Below are 22735 nucleotides of genomic sequence, written 5' to 3'. Positions count from 1 at the left end.
GGCCTCGCTAGTTAGGCTCCGGGTAACAAATCGCCATGAAATATTCAATCATTGTTATTGCAGGCTCAGTTCGCTCCATTGTCCCGACGTGAGAAATCATTTACTTGTCATCTGTTTGTAATGACGATTTGCTGTCAAATCGCGCGGGGTGATTCATCTTGAGAACGCGCTCGGAGCGTTCCATCACGCCGACGGGGGGGGGGGGGGGGGCCCCCCGTTTGCAAGAACGACCTGCTCGCTGCACTCGATGAACAGAGGCACGGATGTACAGCGCGGTCCTCGCTTAGTGAAAGGGATACATTTGTATTTCCAAGCAGACGTACGTCAGACTTTGTGTTTGTAGCAATTGGTACGTATGTTAACAACCTTGGCCATGTTGAATGACAGGAAATTCTACTTAGTAAAACACTTTTTTTTTTTTTCCAGCAGTATTAATCAAAATTTGGAGTGTGCAATGTACGGTTTTACACATCCCCCAGTGATTTGTTTCGAATGGTCTGTCACGCTTGAGAGGCTTGGAGGAGACTACAAACTGCGTGCCACATTTGCCGATGACGTCCGGCGTCTCGGTATGAATGGCCTCGCTCGCTCTCTGCTCATTTCATCCAAACGCAGCAGCTGCGAGGGATTAACTTGAGCCAGTGTGGTCTGGCGCGGCGTATAGTAATGGTCCATCCGAAGAGCGGCGCAATCAAAGAGCGCTTTACAACGTGCACTTGCGCTGCCAGCGTGCTGATGTGATTACAGGCCCCTGACACAGTGACAGCCCAGTAATGTCTGACGGTATCGAATTACACATCCAGTCGCAGGCCACTCACCTCGGGCGCCCACGGGGGAATCTTTGCAAACACAGAAACCGATTCCCTTTCAAGCGCAATGAAGATATTATCAGTGGTGGGAAATAGAAGGGTGCGGGCTCGCACACATTTTTCTCTGAAATTGGCTGAAATTACGCTCACCCAATGGCATCTTCATCCCAGATGTCATGTTTGTGTGTAACACACAAGGACACGTTGGGCACAATTGACATCGTCACTCTGGTGTCTAGTCTCAGGCTGGACAATTCATCCAGCTTGTTAATGCATAATACGTTGAAAGAGGAGCCGAAAAACAAATCAAGTCGGCGAGGGGCTGTCGCTCCACGGCCGGTTGCCAGCGGCGTTGCCAGTCGCTCGCCAAACAAACACGGGTTGGCACGGCAGAGATGGCTGTATTTATGGCACTCATTCCCCATGCCCGTGAAACTCAACTCAAGAGGCTTATTTTCGCTGGTCTAAATAATATACAAACTCAAACTCTATTTTTTTTTAACCCCGAACAACAATGAAAAACCTGAAAATCCATATGTAGGTTTGTCTGTTTGGACAGAGCGAAACGCTTCCCCAAACCCGCCCATCCCAGGATCTCGCATGTCAGATTTTGATCGACGTCAGGTACTGTCGGTAATGTAACCTCACATCTGTGTGTGCAATGACGCCCGCGGTGACATGAAGCGATCCTCATCACATTCCCTGCGTGAATTCCCTTCCCCCCGCCTGCGCCGTGTAATATTCTACCTGAATTAAACATGTGCAATTCAAAATTCATTTCAAGTGGTATTTTGGAGAACCAGTTGCGGCATGTGTGCGAGCGTATCCCACACGGGAGCCGCTCGCGATCAGACCCAACGTGTTCCCTCTCACTCGGCTATCAGCGGGCCTTTGAATTATTCGTGCCGTTGCACAAAATCTCGACAAGCGTGTAACAACAATGGCGGCGGATGTTCAAACGAGCCGTTCTTTTTTTTTTTTTTTTTTTTTCCTCCCCCCTCTGGGGCCCACATAATCCTTGTTGTCGAGAAAAGTTTGAGAAGGTTATAACGTAAGAATACCAATGATGATGTGGAAAACCCTCTGCGCAGTTTCAACTTAAGTGTAGCCTGTGCGTGTATTTGCTCGAGGGCAAAGCATGGCTGAGGATTCATCTGCATGACACAATTCGATGAGGCTCATCGATTTGGCCCCGCATGGCCCGGGGCCTGGTGAGTTTAGGCCAAGGATGCTTGCGGCTTTGCATCCTCCCTGACACGTTGCGTTCGGGCAGCAGCGGAACGGATATTAGAGCCTTATCGACCCCATAACGTTGGCTCCGAGCGGGTTTTGTGGTTGCGTTCTACGTTACTGTACGTTTTCTGAACAAAGGCCGAAAGTTTGAAATGGCGCTTGTATGAGTTTCATGTTGGCATCGCTGATGAGTTGTGTGGCGTTAGTGTTCCTCTGAAAAGTCATAACGTCAACTGTTTCTTCGCTGACTCATGTTAGTAGGCTGATACTTGGGAATCCTGACGAGGGTTTGGGCATTTTTGTGTATTTTTAGAATCGATTATTCTACCGATTAATCACGGAATCAGATGCACAGTGATATTTGCATCATTGAAAACAACGTGACATTTAGGTTCTCATTTTGTCCACTTGGGGGTCGCCATTCACGCTCTAACTGTAGCATCTGTAGACTGAGCGTGGCTGACTTTAAAAGGCAGGGCCTGGCCCGGTGAGTGATGTGGGTGTCAGAGGATGAGAGTGTAGAGTCTGCTAGCTCTTTTGCCAGTCCGCGTTGTGAGTGACTGGGCCTATCATATGTTTGTTTTCCGGGCCAGTAGTTGTCATGTATGAATGTTTGTTTTCTTACCGTGTGTTAGATAAAGCTATGGAAAGTGCCCTGGTGGCTGCGTCTATCCTCCAGTATGTTCAAACTAGCGATGGTAGGCAGTATAAAATTTGCCAACATCGATATGTTACCTACTGTTATTATACACATCGCAATCAATTTTTTTGTAATGAAGTGTGAAATGACGCCGAATTTTGGACACTCCCTTTAATGGACTCTTTCCTCCTTCCTCGCTGCCATCAAAACTCAAGTTTGCATATTCGTGCACTCTGTTTTTGACGAATCAATTCCACACTATGGAAAGAAATTCAGCTACTCTTGTGCACCTTTTCGTGCTGCTGTAAAAGTCTAGAGAGTTTAAATTGGCAAAAGCCTCCTATCATAAGTCACAGTCCAGCTGAGGTGACCACGGGCTGCTCCAAATTGGTCCAGTAATCTTTCATTTTCCCCTTGATGGGGGGGGGGGGGACCGCAAACCCTGAATCGAATTTGGGATGCAAGCTTGTCCGGCACGCAGCATATTACAGGTGACAAACCAGAAAACACTCGCCACTTAGCTCGGCATCGCAGCTGTCGGCGCCGCCGAACGCGCAATAAATTTGCGGATGCGCAGCGATGCAAAACGCGCGCCGCGCTCGTCAATCTGCCGCGCGGCGCGCATATGCGGCCGTCACATCGAATCAAGATGCTCCCTAAACACTTCGATTGGCGCACGCTTTCTCCCTCCCACCAATCAGTCACTTCGGCGCTCCACGACGGCGTCATATCACTGACGCCGAACCTCTTCGAGAAAAGCGCTCGGCGCGGCCGCAAAGCAATTCCAAACACATTTCCGCAACGCGTTCTGCCGCGCCACAAACTCTTACATCTATCACGCCGGCCAAATAAGATGTATTGGCCCGACAGATACAGTACGGCTGCGCGTGCGTGCGTGCGTGCGTTCCTTCCTTGCCTCCTTCACATCTCAGCAGATCCATCGTGCCAAAGTCAGACTGATCCCTGCCTTAATGTCTGCATGTATATTTAATGACACAAGGCAATGAATTAAACATCTCCTCTCATTCCTTTCCAGTCTCTTTGGAAAAGCTCTTGGTTGTGCATCACAACGAGCGATCATGTCACTTGGAAACACACGACTTTATGTAACCTCAAGGGGCAAAAGGGCAGAAACGTGGTTGTATCAGTGTGAAAGCAAAACGGTTTTTTTTTTTTCATACAAAATAAAATGCACGCGCAGTGTTATTTTTCTTCTCAAAAAAAACCCCAACACATTACACAATGAGCAGATGCGTTTCCGTTCATGTCATTGCCCAAAGTTGTGAATGAATGAAACTCGTAAGACAAGGCGCTACTGTGCATAACAATCGAATGGAGGACTTAATTCGCAATTTGATGAAAATCTGGATTATAATGCTGTGTAAAATCTTAAAGTTAAGGCCATTGTTTTTCTCTAATGACCAAATATAATTGGACCATAAAGACTAAATATATATATATATATATATATATGTATATATATAAAAATAAATGTTTTGCATTGGGTGAAGTGGCGAGTAAAATGTCCACAAGGGTATTAAAACAATATCATAAAAAAAGTAAATCAGCAGACCTTTTACACTTACCTCTCTTAAACTACAATGGTATAAACCCCTAATAATGTCCTTATTTGTTATAGTCTATCAAAATGGCTGCTTCGGGGGGGGAATCCCATACAGTTATCACTGGACCAGTTAAGTCCATTTTCATGTATACAGCCTCAGTGTTGGATGTCCTCCAAGCAAGCAATATGCTTCATATCGGTGCTTACCAACTGCCGCTATTATCTTTTGATTAGCCGCCCGAACGCAAAAAAAACGGCCGCGAATGCATTCCCACTGCCGGGCAAAGTCCGACGAGCGCATTTGCTTCACCAACAGAAGAGAGACGGATTGACCGATAGACGAGGCTGGCCCTGCGTCAAAAAGCGTGACGGACATCATATGATTGTCCCTCGCAAGACTGACGGCTGGACCGAGGCCGAGTGACAGAAATCACAGAAAAGTCCGAAAGTCATGTGTCTTAAGGCGAGGCGGGGAGAGATGGGAGGGGTGACTCAGCAGCGGAGGCTTATGGGATGCTTCGGGAGATTTTTGTTTGTTTTTTGCCGTCGCTCGGTTAGGGGGAAGCGTTTGTCTTCCTTGAATCTTAAGGTGAAATATGCGGTGAAAGTGTGGTAGTCGATGAATCGACGACGCCCTTGATGTTTTTTCAGCACGGCACAGGGGGCGAAAGCCGTCCATCGGCTGGCCAGCACTTCCTGTAAGTTACATCCAGCAAATATTGCTCACGATTAAAAATGGATGAATCAGTTTCAAGCGGTGAACCAGCTGTTTTTTTTTTTTTCCTGGTCGTTTTCGACAAACCTCTCAACCAAAGCCGAGCTAGTGTCAGTCCCGACAATGCGCTCGTCGGTTTTATGCGCTTCCATTCAGCACGGGATGGGCACTTGCCAGACGATTACCTCGTTAGGTATAACTTTGTGCGCAGCCCTATTTGACCGACTGACTTCCAAATTTGCTGACGTGCCAGACTTGAGCCACTTAAGAGCACTCATTAAAAGCTGACTGATTCTTTTTTTTTTTATTTTTTTTTTTTAACAAAGATTTGAAAGCCCAAGAGTGAACTCAGTCAACTGACAAGCTGACTGCGGAATGAACTCCCTTGCTTTTGAGTTTGTGTACTGTGTACAACAAAAAAAAAAAAGACCGCGGCTCATACAGTTCTCTAAATAAGAGGCCGAGCATGCTTGCTTCAACCTGTTTCTCGCTCCCAGTTTGAAGTTTGCTTTAAAGCCGATACTTACGAGAGAGGATTAAAGGATGTATATTTAATCGTCAAAATGTTCAATCAAACCACCTAATCTCGCCTAACAAAAACTCTGCTAGCTCAATGCTAACACATTATGAGAAGCACCGTCGGCAGGCTACCCAAATTAGCATTGATGTGAAGGTAATAATAAACGTTCAAACAATTGCTACTTTACCTAAGAGAATGGCTACCGATATGTGATTTCGTGCGATGAAAAATGAGATCCGAGATATGGGCCGATATACGAAACGTATTCATCCGGCGCGGCTTCACCGTCTTGCATACGGCACTGCACCACCTGCAATTGTGCTTCTACACGCCGACTTTCATTGTCAGCTCCTTCAGGCGATCGCCCGCCCATTTGATAAGGTGTCACTTGAAGGTCGACAGCTATCAAGAAGTTGCGAGAATCGTTAGCGGCGCGACGGGAGGGGAGCACGCGAAATGTTGTTTTCACCCCTCTTCAGTTAAAACAATTTCCCGGCTATGTGATCTTCTGAGGCGACGCCCCCCTTTTCATCCGCCGCACGCACGGGAGGGGGAAAGAAAGCGCCGCGAAGGAGGCGACAGAGCGCGGCGCCCCGCACCAAATGTGTGAGAGGAAAGGGTGATTGTTAGGAAGATGCGAATGGAGGAGAGAAGGTGAGAATTGGTGCGAATGGCGTCGGTGGGGTGGTGGGGGGTGGTGGGGGGGCAGACACCACTTTTAGCATGTCGAGTGGAGGCCTCATTTGGAATGATGCGGACACGGAGACCTTTACTTTATTGCCGTGGGACCCGAGCCGCGTGTCAACTACCAATCTGCCGCGCGTGAGTTTTATCTTTTCATCAGAGGAGCTTTTGGAAAATTGCATGCGCCCTGCCCACACCAACATCGCTCTCGCGCAGACTTGTAGCAAGGTCTCCGGAAAAGTAGAAACTGTTGCCGGGGGATGCTGATGACTCAATTTGCTCAAATCGACCAATCGGAGGACGGATGATGCCTCCTCTGAGGATGAATTTGAATTCGGATGAGTGAAAGAAACAATCCCATTGCTACTATAGGTGAAGTTACATCGGGCAGCACTACAGCCCAGGGCAGATTTGATTGATATTTGATTGACACCACATAGAGGCCAAAATCTGATTGGACAAAAAAAAATAAAAAAAATAAATCAAACATCCGTGCTCATGTCATGGAAGCAGTTCAGCTAAGAAGTGAAAAGAGGAGAGAATAAAGTATTACAACTTCAGAGAATAAATATTAGAATGTAGTTTGTTGAGGGAGGTCATTTTTTGACTTCAATGTTTTTTGAATCACATTAAAACATTAGACAAAGATTCAAACATTCGCCCCCAAAAATCGGCAAATAATCGGCCAATTCGGTTTTTTTCTCTCTGTTGTACAGTTAAACACTAAGGGGCGAAGTATTGTAGAACAATCACATTTTCTGCCTGTAAATTAGATCTTTATTGTTGGAAGTCGTTTCCGATGAATCGGCCGATTAAACGAAATATTCTGCCCAATATCGGGCCCTACCCAACAGATTTGTGTTTGGAACGCCAATCAACACCTCCAACACGGCTACTTCCCAGCTGTGCTTTTGCAATATATCACTTTAGTTCATCACGGCGGCTGGCGAGGGCCTCTGAGGACAGGACGGCACAGGACACCCGTAGGGATGTGAGGACAGAGGTGTAAATAAGCCGGGCCAGGCATAAAAGCAGGAAGCGATGGCGGGGGAACAAGGGAGTGGAGATGAAAAGGCAAGAGGGGGGTGGGGGGTAGGTTGCACGACGAGGTCACGTTTGATGCGCGGGGCGTTTTTCGATTAGCGGCGAGCAAATATTTCCCGCGAAGCATCAGATGACTTTTTAATTAGCAATACGAGGCGATTCGTGCCCGCGGCCGCTTTATAGCGACAATAGCGGCTACATTGGAGCACAAAGGGATTGTCTCGGGAAAAGGTTGTCTGGTGTAAAAACCAGCTGGCTACAGGTTGACTCTCCTCTGAATGACGGCGGAATCATAATTGCCAAAAGTGGCATTCATGTGCTGTGGGGGAAAATGTCAGCGGTTATTAATGAAATACTCGTCGGGATCCACACAAATGAGTTGACCTTAGCGATCCGCGTGACTGTTTTGTTTTTCGGGCAGAGAGAGAGAGAGAGAGAAAGACGAGGCGGCGCCGTCCTCCTCCCACTTTTTAGCTCGACGATCTTTTGCGCTGGTGAGAAAACCGGAGCCCGATGTGCCGGAGAATCGAAAACGTGGAAAATCAAACAAGGAGACGAAACGGGGTGAACGCAGAAAATGCGTCGCCTCAAAGTCCAGATGATGTATCGGAATTGCCCGAAACATATTCCGCCTCTCAGCATTGTTGCAATTTCTGCGCTCTCTTCAAAACAAGCCCATTTTTTTTTTTTAACCGTCCTCCCGTTTGTCACATCGCGCGACGCCACTCACGCGTCTTTTCCGTCCCCTCATCCGTTCCCCCCCCCCCCCCTCCTTCTTTTTGCACATTTCATCCGAGTATTACTTCTCGGTGACATTTATCTCCCCGTTTGTCCTCCCGCAAGCTCTCTCAATTACCGCATCACTTCCACATCCCACCTTTTTTGTCTTTTGTCAAATCTTTCACCGCCGCCACCCGTGACATAATTCGTTCATCCGTCTTCCCCATTCATTCGATCGCTCGCGCAAAAACTACGCGTGAGTTTGCCCGCCTGCTATGTGTGCATTGTGGAGCCATTCCACGAGCAGGCCCCGAACCTCTTCCCAATCGTCAAAGCCTCTTTAGCCGGACTTTGAAGTTAACGGCGTTGCCGCGCAATCGATCGGAAACATGTCGGACAAAAAAAAAAAAAAAAATGTACTTTACGACCTGAATTGAAAATTCAGTTCTGCGTATTTTCACGTTGAGTTTTTCCAAATACAAATTCAAATCGTCTCCACGCAGAGTGGGTTTGCCTGACAGACACCCGCCGGGTGCTTGAGGAAGAGCAATCGATCGCAGAGCGCAGGTCTCGTCCTTGTCCAATCAGCGCCTTTGTTTTGAGCATGTGACACAGAAGAAAATTGGGCCTCCGTATGTCTAACCTGTCAGGCTTCCCCTTCTGTCTCCCTCTGTTGTTTTTTTTTTTTTTTTTAAGTCTCTTGGACTGCTTGTATTTGTGACGTCACGATAAATTCGATTCCTTTCCACGTGTAATATTTGGCCTTGGCGGAGGTCTACTTTGCTTCCCACTAATGACGCAAGGTGGCCTTAACTTACATAAATGTAATTAGTTTGTTATTTTTCAGCAGTCCATAAAGCTTCATGCCCAATGAAGTTTATAACCCACCAGAGCGGGTTTTATCTGCCGGCTAAAATGCAATAAACGCTTGAATCTCTCTTATGCCACTGGTTATAAGGTACACGGATGTGCTGCGAAACCAAGACGGAGCTTCGTCCACGATAAACAGCGCCGCGAGCTCAGATGGTAAAAAAAAAAAAAAGGAGGAACTTGTCAACGTGTGACTCAAATAGTGCGCGAGGAGGTTTGCAGCTGGATTGGGAGGCGCATCGGGCAACGAAATGGCTTCCCGGCGCATGCATTCCTCCCTAAAAATAAAACGGCAGCGCCTCCCCGGAGAGCGCCCGGCGCAGATAACGAGGCGGCCCTCCGACAGCCTTGACGGCGCTCTCCCCGGCGGCCATGTTGCGAGCCTTGCTCCCGTTAATGAAGCCAAGCTACTGTTGAGAAACGTAATCGAGCACGCCGCGCATCACGTTGTCCTCTTTGAGGGCATCGCTGGGAGAGTCGGGAACGGAGAACTTTGCGCCCGTGAGCACGCCGCTTCGTCGGACACACGGCATTTTTGAACCTTCGTTGGCTTTCCACTTTCGGCGTTGGAGGCGTGAGGTGACGCGTGGGCTCGTTCCTGCTCCCGTGAGGCCCCCCAGTGGCGGTCTCTTAAGTCTGAACGGCTCAGCAGCGCAATTTACACTCCGGGTTTCATCTTATCGAGGCCTTTTCGGAAGGCGGCCAGGGCGAGCGAGCGAGCGAGCGAGCGAGAGAGAGAGAGAGCAATCGCGGTCCGTGCTAACGCTCAAATTGGTGGGTTTAAAGCTCCAGCTGTGCGCGCGTCCTTTAGAGGATGAAGGGCAGCCCTCAACCCGCGGCCAAAGAAACTGCGACGTGTTGAGTCAAAGTCGACTTTTTTTTTTTTTTTTTTTTGGGTAGGACTCGCTTGTTGCCCATTTGCGGGGCATCCTAATGAGTGAAAATGTCTTCAGAAACTGTCTGACAACGTCTGCTAGCTGAAAATGGAAAATGTCGACTGGAAGCAGCGCAGGACAGTTGACAAAATGGTGTGCATGGTCCAAAAAAAATCATGTTGCGGTTTGGTGGGCTCGTGGCGCTTAAAGTAGGGGCCAGGAAGGGAAGAATAGCTGGTTGTGCCCATCAAATTGGTAGAAAGGAAGACCAGGTTTCGATATTATAAGCCGGGCTTCTTACGTTAGAATATGTCCAAATTCATCTCGCATAAGTCTTACTTTGTGATAAATGAGGCTCCATAACCGTCTGACTCTGAGCGCAGATGAATAATTCTCCTGACACTTGCCTGTGTGTAGAATCTATTTTCCATCTGCAAAGCCGTGCAAAGCCGTGCAAGTATTTCGATTCTTTTTTTTTTTTTTTTTTCTCATGAATTCATGACATTTGTGGCTGCGATCACCACACCAGGACAACCAGACAGATGCGGCGCCGTCACGCGTGGACGGCGGCAGGTTTCAAGTGCAAAACCAGCACATGCTTGCCTCCACACAACACACACACACACACGCACACACACACACACACATACATATATATATATATATATATATATAGCGACAATGGAGCACTGTCAAGAAGCACTTTTGTTTCACGGCTGGGAGAAACAAAAGAGGAGAAGCGGCAGGTGGCCGGCTTGGATCAAGAAGTGGGCCTCCTGTGCGCCCGTGCGCGTGGGATTTACACTTCTCAACCTTATCTGATGGATGGATGATTTCGAATGTCCCGATTTTTTTTTTTGGGGGGGGGGGGGGGGGGGGGGGAAGAGAGACGTTTAAATCTTTCGGTCGCGCAAAACACACATCCGAGAGAACGATGTGATCTGCGTTCGGATAAAAACTGTCCTTCATTTCCCTGGCGTGACCTTTTTTCCTGGGCAGCAGGTGCAGATTCATCACCTGGGCCGTAAATTGTTTCCAGATAAGTGCAGCCTTTAAATAAGGTTCCTCTTGAAATTCAAATTGACCCGGGAGATGAGTTGCTATCACAGCTCTGTGGAATGGCCAGCGTTGCCAAACTAGCAGTGGCTAGCTACCCACAGAGCCTAGTAGCACATCCAATGCCACACTGATATCAGGAATACGCTGATAGATATTATTCAAAAATATGACTCGTTTTAACGTAAAAATATAAAGATGCCTGTCAACCTGAAAGCTCCTTTTTCGGAACATTCTGAGAAGTTGAGGGCGGCCATGTTAGCAGCATCAAGCAAGCCCAATGCTAGCTGCGCAGTTAGCATTAGTCGTGGTCATTTGTTGTGTCAGGAAGCAAACGATTCGACTTAAATTGCATAATCGATCTTCGGTTCCCTTCCCTCCGTTTTGGTATTTGCAATCACTACACCGTCCTCATTCCGTCCTTCTCATAGTTTGCTCCTCAGTTGTTTTCCCTTCTTTTGTTTGCGCGCTTCCTCGACACTTTGCCTTGCATCTTCCCCTTCACGTCTCGCTTGTCTCTCTACTTTTTGGCTCCCATTAAAAGTTTGCTGTTGTCTTCTTTTCTTTCCCTTTCCTCTCACGCCGTTGTGTAGCTTCCTTCTTTTTGATTGCACTCGGCGCGGCCCGTGATGTGCGGTGCGCGAGCAAGCGGAACAAAAAGGGAACGCCACTGTTGTTTAGTGGCAAATAAAAGCCGCAAAAGGGATTGAGAAAGTGCGACGTCAACGCTGCGCGTTCCGAGCTCGCAATCGATATGTTATATAGTCGCATGGTTTAATTTCACCTCTCTTTGGATTCAAACCCGCAGCTGTAAACAACACTATTGGTTGTAGCGTAAAGAGGTTGTGAAATACTGTAAGGATGTGGTAGTAAATATGGAGCAATGGGAATGACTTGTGTGCGCTATTGATCGGTATTGGCCAGCCTGTTGTCTTGATTTAGCTGCAAATTTACAGCAGCACCTTTGAAAACGGAGGTTTTAACACATTTGCGATGGTGCGTTCGACATCCCAATCCATTTTTTTTTTTTTTTTTTTGGGGCGTCAGAGTCACTCGATTTTAGCACCTTCAAATAGTCTGATATGCAGTCGGATGGAGATTCATCTGCGCTATTTCATGAGATGAAATCCAAAAGTGAATTGAAAATCTTGGCCAGGACTTGTCTTAGCGAGTCACATGGGGACGCTTTGCCCCCGCCGACCTTCGACCCGGCTTTGCCGGCCCACTGGCCGAGTCACATTCGCAGCAATTAAAAGCCACAGCAGGTGAAAACAAGTTAAAAAAAAAAACGGATGCTTGACTCTGGCTGTCCTGCTATCGATCACAGTTTCTTAGTTGTTTTTTTTTTTGTGCGTGTCATTTATATTTTATCGTCTAATTAGACAACATTTCCCTCTACGTTGTTTACACGCTCAATGATAGCATTGATGCTGCTATGCGTGGTTTATCCTGGTCAAGACGCTCTGCGTATTCAATATAAAGTGAGCGCACGCGCGTGTGCAATTCACTCGGGTTAATTAGCTCCAGACCGAGGCGATCAATCAGGCTCATGCTCACGCGACAGCTCCATTATTGCAACACACACACACACGCATGTCGGTATGCGCGCAGCGTTATCATCATCGCCCGAGATAAAGTCGGGCTCGGCTTTGTAAGGTCGCGCTTCGTCACGACGCGTGATATTCGGCGAGGTTCCGTTTTGAAAAGAGCACGTTTGGACCTGAAATTTCCTCGATTTCACCGGGGCCCGGCAAAAGAGGCATTTCAAAAGGTCGCTTTAGTCTGAAGGGTCGCGGATGGCGCAAAGCAGGCAGAGTGCGGTTTGCTGACATTTCGCGAGGGGTGCCGCAACACCAACTTTAAAATGTTTTTTTTTTTTTTAATCGTTATGCAGTGTTGAATTGGACTCAAAGAAATCTAATGTGAGCATTTTTATGACAATATTATCCAAGAGGCGTGCAATGCAAAGGAGTGTCTCCAGCAGCTAATTGAAAGCCCGTTTAAGCAGTGCAACGCGGACATCCTTTTTCTCCCTTTATCGCGCGCACACATTCATTAGAGCAAATGGAATTATGGGAGGATTGGAAGTATAATCTCCTTCCCCGGCGGTGTGGGTGAAACCAAGCCATTAATTCGCTGGCCGCTAACTCCCAAGTCGGCTCACGTTGGAGGCAAGAGATAGCCGCTTCCATCTCAGGCCACATTGTTGACTCAGCATTGTGGGTTTGGTGTTTCGAAATTCAGCTGGAATTTTATAGGATGTGTCTTAATCACTCTGGTTGGTTGGACCGACTTTTATTTATTTTTTTTTTTTTTAGCAAATTCGAGGGTATTTCTTTGTCAACTACATTTGCGAATCTCCACCACAGGTAGTCGTCACTGTGAAATAAAGCGCAGCCTATTGAGCACAGCTCCACAGCTCTGTGCTTTGGTGAAATCGAAAATAACCAAAGACCAAAGTAGAGCGTTTGCGCAGGTCACCCGGTCGCGCTTGTAAACGGATAAATCTCCCATTGCCCCGCCACCGCGCCTTTGTTTCCTCTTTGAAACGGATACGTGTTTATTTGCAGAGAGTGCGAGAGGACAAGCGAAACGCAGGCGATGCTCATTAACATACACAAACGCACATGCATTGTTTTACCAATTGTTTTGGAGTTTCAGTTGATTTGCCATCTGTGGCCCTGATGAATTATGCATACGCTGTCACCAAAAAGGTTCGCGCGGAGAAAATCACCAACAAACAGCATTTGTGTCGCTCACGGCGGAGATAATACGGCCGGGGGAAAAAATAAAAAAATAAAAAAAATAAAAGCCCTGTGTACAGGTCATAAAAAAAAATAAATTAAAAAAAGTTGGCGTGGTCACCAATGAGGAACGTGTCACACGCGAGGTATCGGCGACCTTTAAAAAATGCCAACGTGCAGATGCAAAGTGGCGAGGCGCTTCACATATGACACTAAAAAGGAATCAAGACATTGAGTAATGGGCACTTTGAAATGTTACACACACACACACACACTTTAATTGCTTAACGTCATCCTGATCCCAGTTCGGCTGTGCTCAGCACTTTGGAACCGTCTGAAGTGTGTGTGTGTGTGTGTGTGTGACAGACAGCTGACACTTCAATGTATGTTTGCCTTTAGACTGCCGGCGAACTCTTTACTCTGCAATGAATGCAAATGAGACGTCTATTTGGCGTGTGCGTGTGTCGGCCAGTGCACCCCCCTCGATATGTCCCCCTTCCGTCAGTGGGAAAATCAATCTGCCTGTCACGCTTTTAACGGCCTTTAACACATACCTGCGCGTGTGTGTGTGTGTGTGTGATCCAGTCAGCACTCCCATCCTCACCTTCAGTGATAAGAAGTGAAATGAAGTTGTATCGTCTTCCCACCCGACCTTCAAATCATCTGTGGGAAGCCCCTCCCCACCCCCCTCTTCAAAAGCTAGCATGATTCCGGCCTCCCAAATTGCACCGGATTTTGCTCACCTGGTTTCTCTCTCTTTGTCTCTCTCTCTCTCTCTCTCTCTCTCTCTCTCCAGATCCCTCAGATCAGCTACGCCTCCACGGCTCCCGAGCTGAGCGACAACACCCGCTACGACTTCTTCTCCCGCGTGGTGCCGCCGGACTCCTACCAGGCGCAGGCCATGATGGACATCGTGACGGCCATGGAGTGGAACTACGTGTCCACGCTGGCCTCCGAGGGCAACTACGGCGAGAGCGGCGTGGAGGCGTTTGTGCAGATCTCGCGAGAAACGGGTAAGTGGCCGGTTGGATGGGCTTTTTGTGTTGGCGGCTGGTCCACCGAAATAATCAAGTGTTCAAAAGGTTGTCGAAAAAAAAAAAAACCAGTGCTATCGAAATTAGGGCTGCACGATATTGAAAAACATATGCGATATGGTTGTTCAATCTAGCGATATCGATATTGTTACGATTTTTATCGTCTAATGAAAGAATTTTTTTTCATGTAGCAAAATAAGCAAGCTCAATGTAATATTAGCTGATTTTTATTTATTTTTTTAAATTATTTGTCATTGGGTGGCCATCCACATTTAAGTTTGTGTCTGATTGGTCAAATTCAGATAAGAAAACGATTGCACGTCTTTGCGATATGCATATTGCATGAGCCAATATCACGATGTCGGTATTTTTTTCGATATATTGTACAGCCCTAATCGATATGCATTTGAAGTTGTCGATTTAAACTATCGTAAAACCTCCATAGGCCGGAATACGCCCCACTCGGTCGTCACGGCAACAAGGCGCTCTAAAGCAGCTACGCCATCCTTCTCGCATTTCCGTCTTTCTCCGCGTGGCCTGCATGCACTCGTGGCTGACAACGTGGCGCTCTAATGTGGCCACGTCAGCGGGCTATCCGGAGGGAAATGACATTTATGTGGCGGCCAAAAGCGTGGTGCGAAAAAAAATGAAGAAAACCGATTTAAAGCTCCGATGACCACTTACCGTCGTTCTCAGTCTTTGTTGTCAGCATTCATCTTGAGACGTGTAGAATATAATGAGGAACAAATCTCAGAATTCACTTTACCGGGCGAGTCTTTAAGGACGAAACAAAAGCCTGTTTTCACGCATAAGTGATAGCGCTTCAAAAATGAGCTGACGTCAAATGTGTATTTGTTTGTGGTGATGCGTCTCAAAGGTGAGTACAAATGAAGGGAAAAGCCAACATGTGGTTGCATTCTTCCGTGAGCTGAAATGTCTCTTTTCATTTTGAAGCCTCACAACCTGAAATAGACACGGATGTAAGCAAAGGCAATCTAGGCCACTTCCATCTGTATCGAAGTGTCCCCCCCCCCCCCCACCCCCTCCATGTCGGTGTGTTCAGCTGTGTCATATTTGATCACACATCTATTTAAAAGCAGCTTAGCAGAGAATAGGTCCAATGAAGTGTGCGGTGTTAAGAGTCAATTCACAATCACTCCCGCGTTAAGCGAACGAGTGGCGAGAGACAGGGAGGGAGCAAATTGCAGGAGAGTAAATGAGAGCGGCACCTTAAGAGGCACGAGTGGAATCGCCAGGCTGCGTTTTTTTATTTATTTATTTATTTTTTTTTAAAGCGTCACGCCGCCTCGCATCAGCCCCTGAAATGCGGCAAGTGATATTGACGGATCAGAAATGGGCCCCGGCGTCCTTGTCTTATTGGGAAACATCACTTTGGGCAAATGTTGGCTGACTGACGGGCCTAAAGACGTGAAGGCCGTCTCGCCCCTCTCACTCTCTCCCTCCCTCCCTCCCTCCCTCCCTCTCAATGGGAGCTCTTCGCGAGGGCTGTGAGCGTCCATCTCCGACTACTCTGTGTGTGCATGTTTGGAGCCGGCTCGCCTCGGGGGCTGCGAGCTGCGGCAGTCAGCACATCCATGTTTACCGCGGTGTCGCATCGGCGTGTGTGTGTGTGTCTGTGTGTGTGTTAGAGGAGTCAGCAGATACTGCTCTCCTGCCCTCCGAGGGTGTGCGCGCGCTCCTGTGTGTGCGTGTGTGTTTACGCGTGCGCAACATGCTGTGACAGCAGTCAGTCACTTGTGTACACTCCGCACATGCGAACGCAACTGAGAAAATGTCAAGAGTGGCTAGCGGAGAACGGCCAACAATGTGGTGCTTGGACAAGAAAAAGTTGAGGCATATGGTCACTTCATAAAGTTGTATTTCACGAAGAATTGGGTAGGAAATCGGGCAGATGTCTAAAGTGGCATTTGATAACGATGTAAAATGAGCCGCGAATCCCTCTCAGCATTTTGGAAATTTCTCCCCCCCCAAAAAAAATACTCCTCATAATAAGCGTTCATCAATTCGACCAATTTGCAGTCTGTCTGCAGTTTCAGAAGCTTGAGTGTTTCAATCGGGCTCGGATCCAGTTTAAACATTTGGCAGGGCTGTACGTCTATCCACTTCCTGGCCGTCTTCCCCTCGTGGTGGTGGGTCAGTTAACTCTGGGCGAGAGGCGGCGCGCATCCTGGACTGGTTGCCAGCCAGTCACTGGACAAAAAAAACAAATTTAAACCTATATACCAAGGTTACTGAAGTTCTCTCTTACAAATATGCTGAGAAGCTCTTTCATCCCGCAGGTGTTTACGGTAGAAACACCGGAAGAGAAGCCAGATGAAGTGGCTCGGGCATTAGGTTAGGATGCCTCCCCTTTCGGGTGTTTGGGGTTGAGGAAGACCCAAAACCCGCTGAAGCTGGCCTAGCAACGCCTTGGGGTCCCCCTTGGAAAAGCTGGATGAAGTGGCTGGGGTAAAGGAAGTCTGAGATTCTCTGTTTAGTCTGCTGCCCCTGCGACCGGAAAATGGATGGATGGAAGGATTTTTGCTCTTGTAGTTTCACGTATTGTTGGTGGGGATATAAATAATCACGGGATCCGCACCTACTTTTGATAACGAGCAATCCCAAACTGTTGTTGTTGCTGAACTTAATTTTGCCACAGGTAACCCTGAAGTTCGTTACCTACTTTGAGTACGAAATTCTACGATAGCCCCGTTAGTGCGGCCTCTTAATATTGATGCTAGTCTGTGAAAACAAACGCACAACATCACACGATGACGTGCATGTTTCGAGGAAAAGGTGTGGGCGTCTTTATTTCTACGCACGTGCGACCGCGGGGAATTCCTCGGTGATTATTTTTGTGATTGTGGTGCGATGATTGCCGCCCGATGAAGCTCCCTGCATTCTAATGGCGAGCATCCGTTTTAATTGGCGCACCATTGTTTACTCTCCTCCGCCAGCGCGTCCGCATGCTAATGTCGTCAGCGTGCCACGAAAGGACGGCAACCTCGAGTAGCCGCGGCAACGGTGTGTCGCCGACGCGGTCGCCGCGATGATCTGCGGGGTGCCGCGGCGTTTCGCGCGGGGGATGTGCCCTACTTTTGTGCGCCGCCGCCGCTCCCCGGAGGAGCCGGCGAGAAAAAGTTTGCCGCAGCTAATTTTTCAGTTCAAGACAGTCAGCAAAAAATGGTTTTTTTTTGTGTTTAAAAATGACTGCTGTAGGCGCGAGCTAAAAATAGCTTTTTACTTGATTCTCATGTAGGAGCATGTTTGCCCGTTGTTGTTGCGTGCAGAACAATCATAGTTGGCGCTGCTTGCTTTGGTGTGGTTGCAGTCCAAGTATCAGCGATGCCTCGATTCTTACGTTGCCTCCGCCATGGAAGTCATCTCGTCTTATCTTCCCGCTGTTCTTTATGTATCAACTTGGATTTAGCGCCAGAAGGAATCGACGAATGGCCGTGAGAAGACAAAATGAAGTATAGCGGGTGCGCGGCAGCCTTATTCCAGTTTCCCGAGGCGGAAGCGTTTCTGGATCAGAATGAAATCCCACCCGCTTTTGGCTATCGGGATATATCGCAGGCTCGCTCGATTTGGCAGTTGACAAATGCACGAGCCTTGGCGGAGGTCGCGGCTCTCTGGCTGCGCTTGGAATTTAAGGTCGTCGGGAAAGCTTGACAACATGGCAGCCCCCTGTCGCCCCCATAGATTAGACGCTTTTGCCTCGCTTTCCTCACCACTCAAGCCCTAATAAAACTCTGCGTGAAACTATGAGAAACACACTTCCGAGGCTGCTCGTATATCCAAGGCGGCCGCGGTGGGGTTTTTTTTTTTTTTGCGTCCTGCTCCATCGGCGGTTGGCCTCACCTCTCGACATCATGTCACGTTGCGCTTTCAAAGCGGTGATAATTCACTTCGCCATCCGTGATATGCGGTCGGATCTCTTGAATGGAGCAGGTGGGCTTAGGCCGGCGAGTTTGAATCCGCAGTCGGGCGGCGCTTTTCCGCTGTGTTGCCGTCTGATTTCATTGCTCGGCAAAAGATGCAGGTGTTCCGGGGGGGGGTCTTCCAGATAGAAGTGGGGGGCCCTCCCTCTCATGTGAACCCCCTGCTGCGGAAATGGATGTATATGCGGCGCTATACCTTGGCTACTCAGCACAGTGGAAAAGCAGACGGAAAGCTGAAAATGCGCTTTTGAAATAACGGGAACGCGATGCCGTGACCTACTCTTGCCCCCGAGCGACATCCAAGCGCGACCCGCGTGGGCAAACTGCAACTTTCGGCCGGAGGAAAACCTCACGCCGGTGGCGCCGCTGAAGGCCAACAGTCAACGACGAAGGCGAGAAAAAGAGACTAGGACGAATCATTTATGTCCGGATTCATTTCATGAGTTCTCGGGCTCCAGACTGATCTGCCGCCTTTTTCTCCTGTTCCCTCCGCAAAGGCCGCTTCCTTTATCATTCTCGCGTCGACTCCTTCCCCTCACTATGACTGTTTTCTTCAAGGGAGCGAGATAAAAAAAAAAAACGAATCTTGACTCGAGAGGCATTTCGATTCATGTCACATGGATTATACAGACATTTCAGATCAAGAAGTGTCTTGTAATTGAAAGACCCCAAGGACAAGGTCCTTGATACTGCGGGAGGGGGGGGGGGTTGTTCCAACCCCCCCCCCCCCATGCGACTAATGGGCCGAGCAGAGATGTCACCTTCGCCTCAAGGTCTGCCAATCCATTTGTCTGGCCTGTCTGGAAATACCTTTTTTAATTAGGTGCTGGAGAAACACACCTGCGCACCACCTGCCAAAACTCAGGTCAAGGAACCTTCGTCCATTTACCGATCTTGTTGTCTCTTCTTGTCAAAGAGAAAATACCGCCCCAATTTGTTGTATTGATGTTGTTTTTCCTAACTGGTGATGGAACTTACCGAGTTTAGCTACCTCGGCGATCTTGAATCCGATATACCTTTAAAAGGAAAAAAAAATTTTTTTTAAATGGGGTAGATGGATATCAGCTATCGAAGTGCGGCCGCTAATGCTGCCCGATTCCGCAGGTTTTGGTGCTCGGGTCATTGTACGTTCCCGAAATGAATATCACCCCACATTTCATTCTCGAGGATGTACAAATGCTCTTTGACGCGACGTTGTCCCTCGGGTGACTTTAGCTCCCCGCTTCATGTCCTTCATTAGACTCATTAGAAGCGTTCGACTTTTCATCAGCGCGCACGCTGAGTCACACGCGCAGACATGCTTACGGGGGCTTTGAGCGAGTGGGTGTTGCGCAAGCACCAACCCATCCACACGGAACTAATTAAAGCGGCCTCGGTGTTCATCTCAAGGTGAAGCTGTCTTTGGAACGCTCCTGCGAAGGAGGCCCACGCGCTCCGCAGAGCTCATCCTTGACATCCCTCGCCTTTTCCAAAGACACGTTTTCCTCATCTGCGCCCGACGAGTCCGAGCTGCCCTCGGCCCGTTCAAGCAGCCCTTGTGCGATTCATTTGAATCGAAATCATCGTCCGGAGGTCATTAACGTGGACAATTCCATTAGGATGGAGGCCATGCCGGCCTGATGGCCGCCATATCTCCCTGCTGAGTGAAACCAACAATATCCATTAGGAGTTAACAGCCCTCCGTGGATCTCCACAGGACATTAAAAAAGATGGTAATTATTACCTAAGCGCTTCTGCGAATTTCATCCCATCCAGCCCAAACCGCCGATTTCCACCCGGCCGGCTCAAGTACGATGACCGGCCGGAAATCCCCACCGATTGGCTGAATTGATTCGTTCCCCCGTTCAGTGGTCTCGAGTTACCATGCGAGGGAGGCGTTCCTTTGCTCGGCTCTGGCCCGTGCAGAAGGTGTTTGGTGGGATCGAGGTCTTCCACCGCAAAGCCAGCCAAGCATGCCTTCGCGGGTCAAATCCTAATCGGTTCATTCGTAGTTTCCTAATGGTTGTTTTGCGCATTAACGTCCATTAGTTAGCTCGTGGCTACGCGTTGTTATCTGATGAAATGGCATAGCCCCCGTGCGACGCTCCCATTTGTAGAGCTTTACTCCCACTCTTGCCGCTAATAAATCAAACGCGCACGCCCCCCCCCCCCCCATAGACACGAGCTCGTATCGTCTTTCCCTCCAAAGATTGCTAACGCGCGCCCGTCCTCCGACAGGCCCGGCTGATGGATGGCGGGCTGGCAAGAGGCCGATTAGCCCGAGCGACCGGGCCAGAATTACAACTCTGTCGGCGCCGCGATTGCATTGTTACGTCAGCGGCAAGCCATGTCGGAAACGCCGGAACGCCGGGCGGGGGATCGATGCTCTCCATCAATCTGCTCCGACTGCTCGTTTCCGTCCATGGTTGTTCCCACTCCGTCAATCTCCTCCCAAATTATTCACCGTGAGCTCTGAAGTGAATTATTTTGATCCGTCGGATGTGAACGCGAGCAACAATTTTCGGTCTTGTGGCCACAACATTAGCCACGGGACAGCGGTTCACTTTAAGTACGACCCTTTGCTCGAATCGACAAATTGGAATAGATCCGGTTCGTTTAATGTTCCGGCGTGGAGTCGAATGGAAAGAGCCTCCCCAAATGTGACCGTTTATACTCCATCGGTTGTCATTAGGGAAAGAAAATAGTGTCAACCATCAAAGTCCTGCGCTTGCCTTCCATTGGCTGCGCTCGTATTTACATGTAAATGGATGTTCACGGCAACGCCGGCGCCAAAGACCCAATTATGCCGCTCTGCAATTCAAGCTGACAAATGATGGCCGCCGCACGGAACATTCCGCTACTTCTTCTCCCCAAACTTTGACAGAGGCCCCGTAATTTATTCGCGCAAACCCACTGATTTAAAAGTTTGCTTCTCACCCATTTTTCTTCCCGTGGTGAATCTGTTATTATTCAAAGAAGAAATTGTCATTTGCGAATCCCTGGATGTGCCCCCATACCCTATTTCCCCCGCTTCCCTTCATGCTATTTTATTTTTTTTTCTATTACTTTTGCAGCCTCATTAATCTCACATTGTCTTGACTGGATTCCCATTTTTTTATTATTATTATTTTTTTTTTTTTTGACAAACGCATCATCGTCCGCCCCTCGTTCTCATCCAGGACGTCCGCGGCATTATCCGTGACTTTTTGCACTCACGTCAAAGTTTGTTAGGCTCAGGAATGGAAACTTTTCTGCACTTAATGCAGGTCGTCAGTGTGCGTCTCGATTTACTTGACAAATGGGCGACCGAAAACAGAGATGGACGGCCGATACAATGCAGACGTTGAATCGGAAAAGGGGCACATTCCGCATGCATTGATTTTTCACCTCGTCCCATAGCAAATATTGTATTTGGTCAATGTCATTATGTTGACCATGTGTGTGTGTTGGGATCTAGCTGCTGTGTTTCCATGGCAGCGCAGGCGGGGGGGGGGGGAGGAGAAGAAGAAAGTTTAGGCCAGTAGTTGGACTGCGTATTCCTCGTTGCTTCCGACCGACTTTCTTCTCCTTTCCCCACCCACGCTGCGGTCAGATGCCGCCAGAGATGCTCCCCCCCCCCCCCTCCCCAAATCAACACAACTCTTTAGACGCCGTCAAGCATCTAAGATGAATTTGTAATACGCAGCTTTACCGCTCACAGCAGTTCCTCGGGGCCGACTCATTTGGGTCATTTCTGGAGTTTAAAGTAATTAGAGGAAAACAAGATAAGGCTCGGAAATAAGAGGGGAGAGCGCGGTCCCGATGCGCTCGAGGCCCGACCTTATTCTAAATTCATGAGGTAGAAAATACACGGAAGTGCAGCACAACCGGCGCCCAGCAAATGCGATTTCTCCGCGAGCACCGTTTCGCCGCTTATAGGGCCAAGTTGGCGCGTGCGCGGAATGGATATTTGCTACCGCGCGCGGCGTTCCGATGGCATTCCCGTGCACACGCCCGCGGCTGTTCTTCCAGCATTGCAGCATGCAGAGAACTTCTAAATGAAAGGGAAAAATAGATGGCTTTTGTCTCACTCTGCACTTTTCTTGTTTGTCTCACCCTCACTTGCTTTTTTACCGCCAAGAGCGCTACTTTTATCGCTTGATGTTTTTGCCTATGCACTTTGGGATTAAGCCGTAGTCTTGAATGGCATTTATTGAATACCGCTCATTAGCGGCACTTGGAGGTATTCCAAGCCCTATTTTTTGGGGGGTGTGTGTGTGTGTGTGGCCCCAAGCGGGACGCGGCAATGAGCAATGGTCAGCTGATCA

The 22735-nt window shown here is 48.5% G+C and overlaps 1 protein-coding gene across 3 annotated transcripts in view; it reads left to right on the top strand.

Moving 5' to 3' along the window:
* grm8a (glutamate receptor, metabotropic 8a) overlaps window positions 1–22735 on the top strand; it is a 112132-nt gene that overhangs the window by 34667 nt on the left and 54730 nt on the right. For all 3 annotated transcript variants that reach the window (XM_086022973.1, XM_086022976.1, XM_086022975.1), the window contains exon 3: window positions 14271–14487. In XM_086022973.1, the coding sequence (XP_085879099.1) occupies window positions 14271–14487 (217 nt within the window). The remainder of the gene's footprint in view (window positions 1–14270; window positions 14488–22735) is intronic.

This window comes from Filicampus tigris, chromosome 22 (assembly GCF_054856515.1).
Source record: "Filicampus tigris isolate MCC_2025a chromosome 22, RoL_Ftig_1.0, whole genome shotgun sequence".
Taxonomy (NCBI): Eukaryota; Metazoa; Chordata; class Actinopteri; order Syngnathiformes; family Syngnathidae; genus Filicampus; species Filicampus tigris.
Note: the sequence above shows the minus strand (reverse complement) of the source record. Positions and strands in the feature narration are given on the sequence as shown.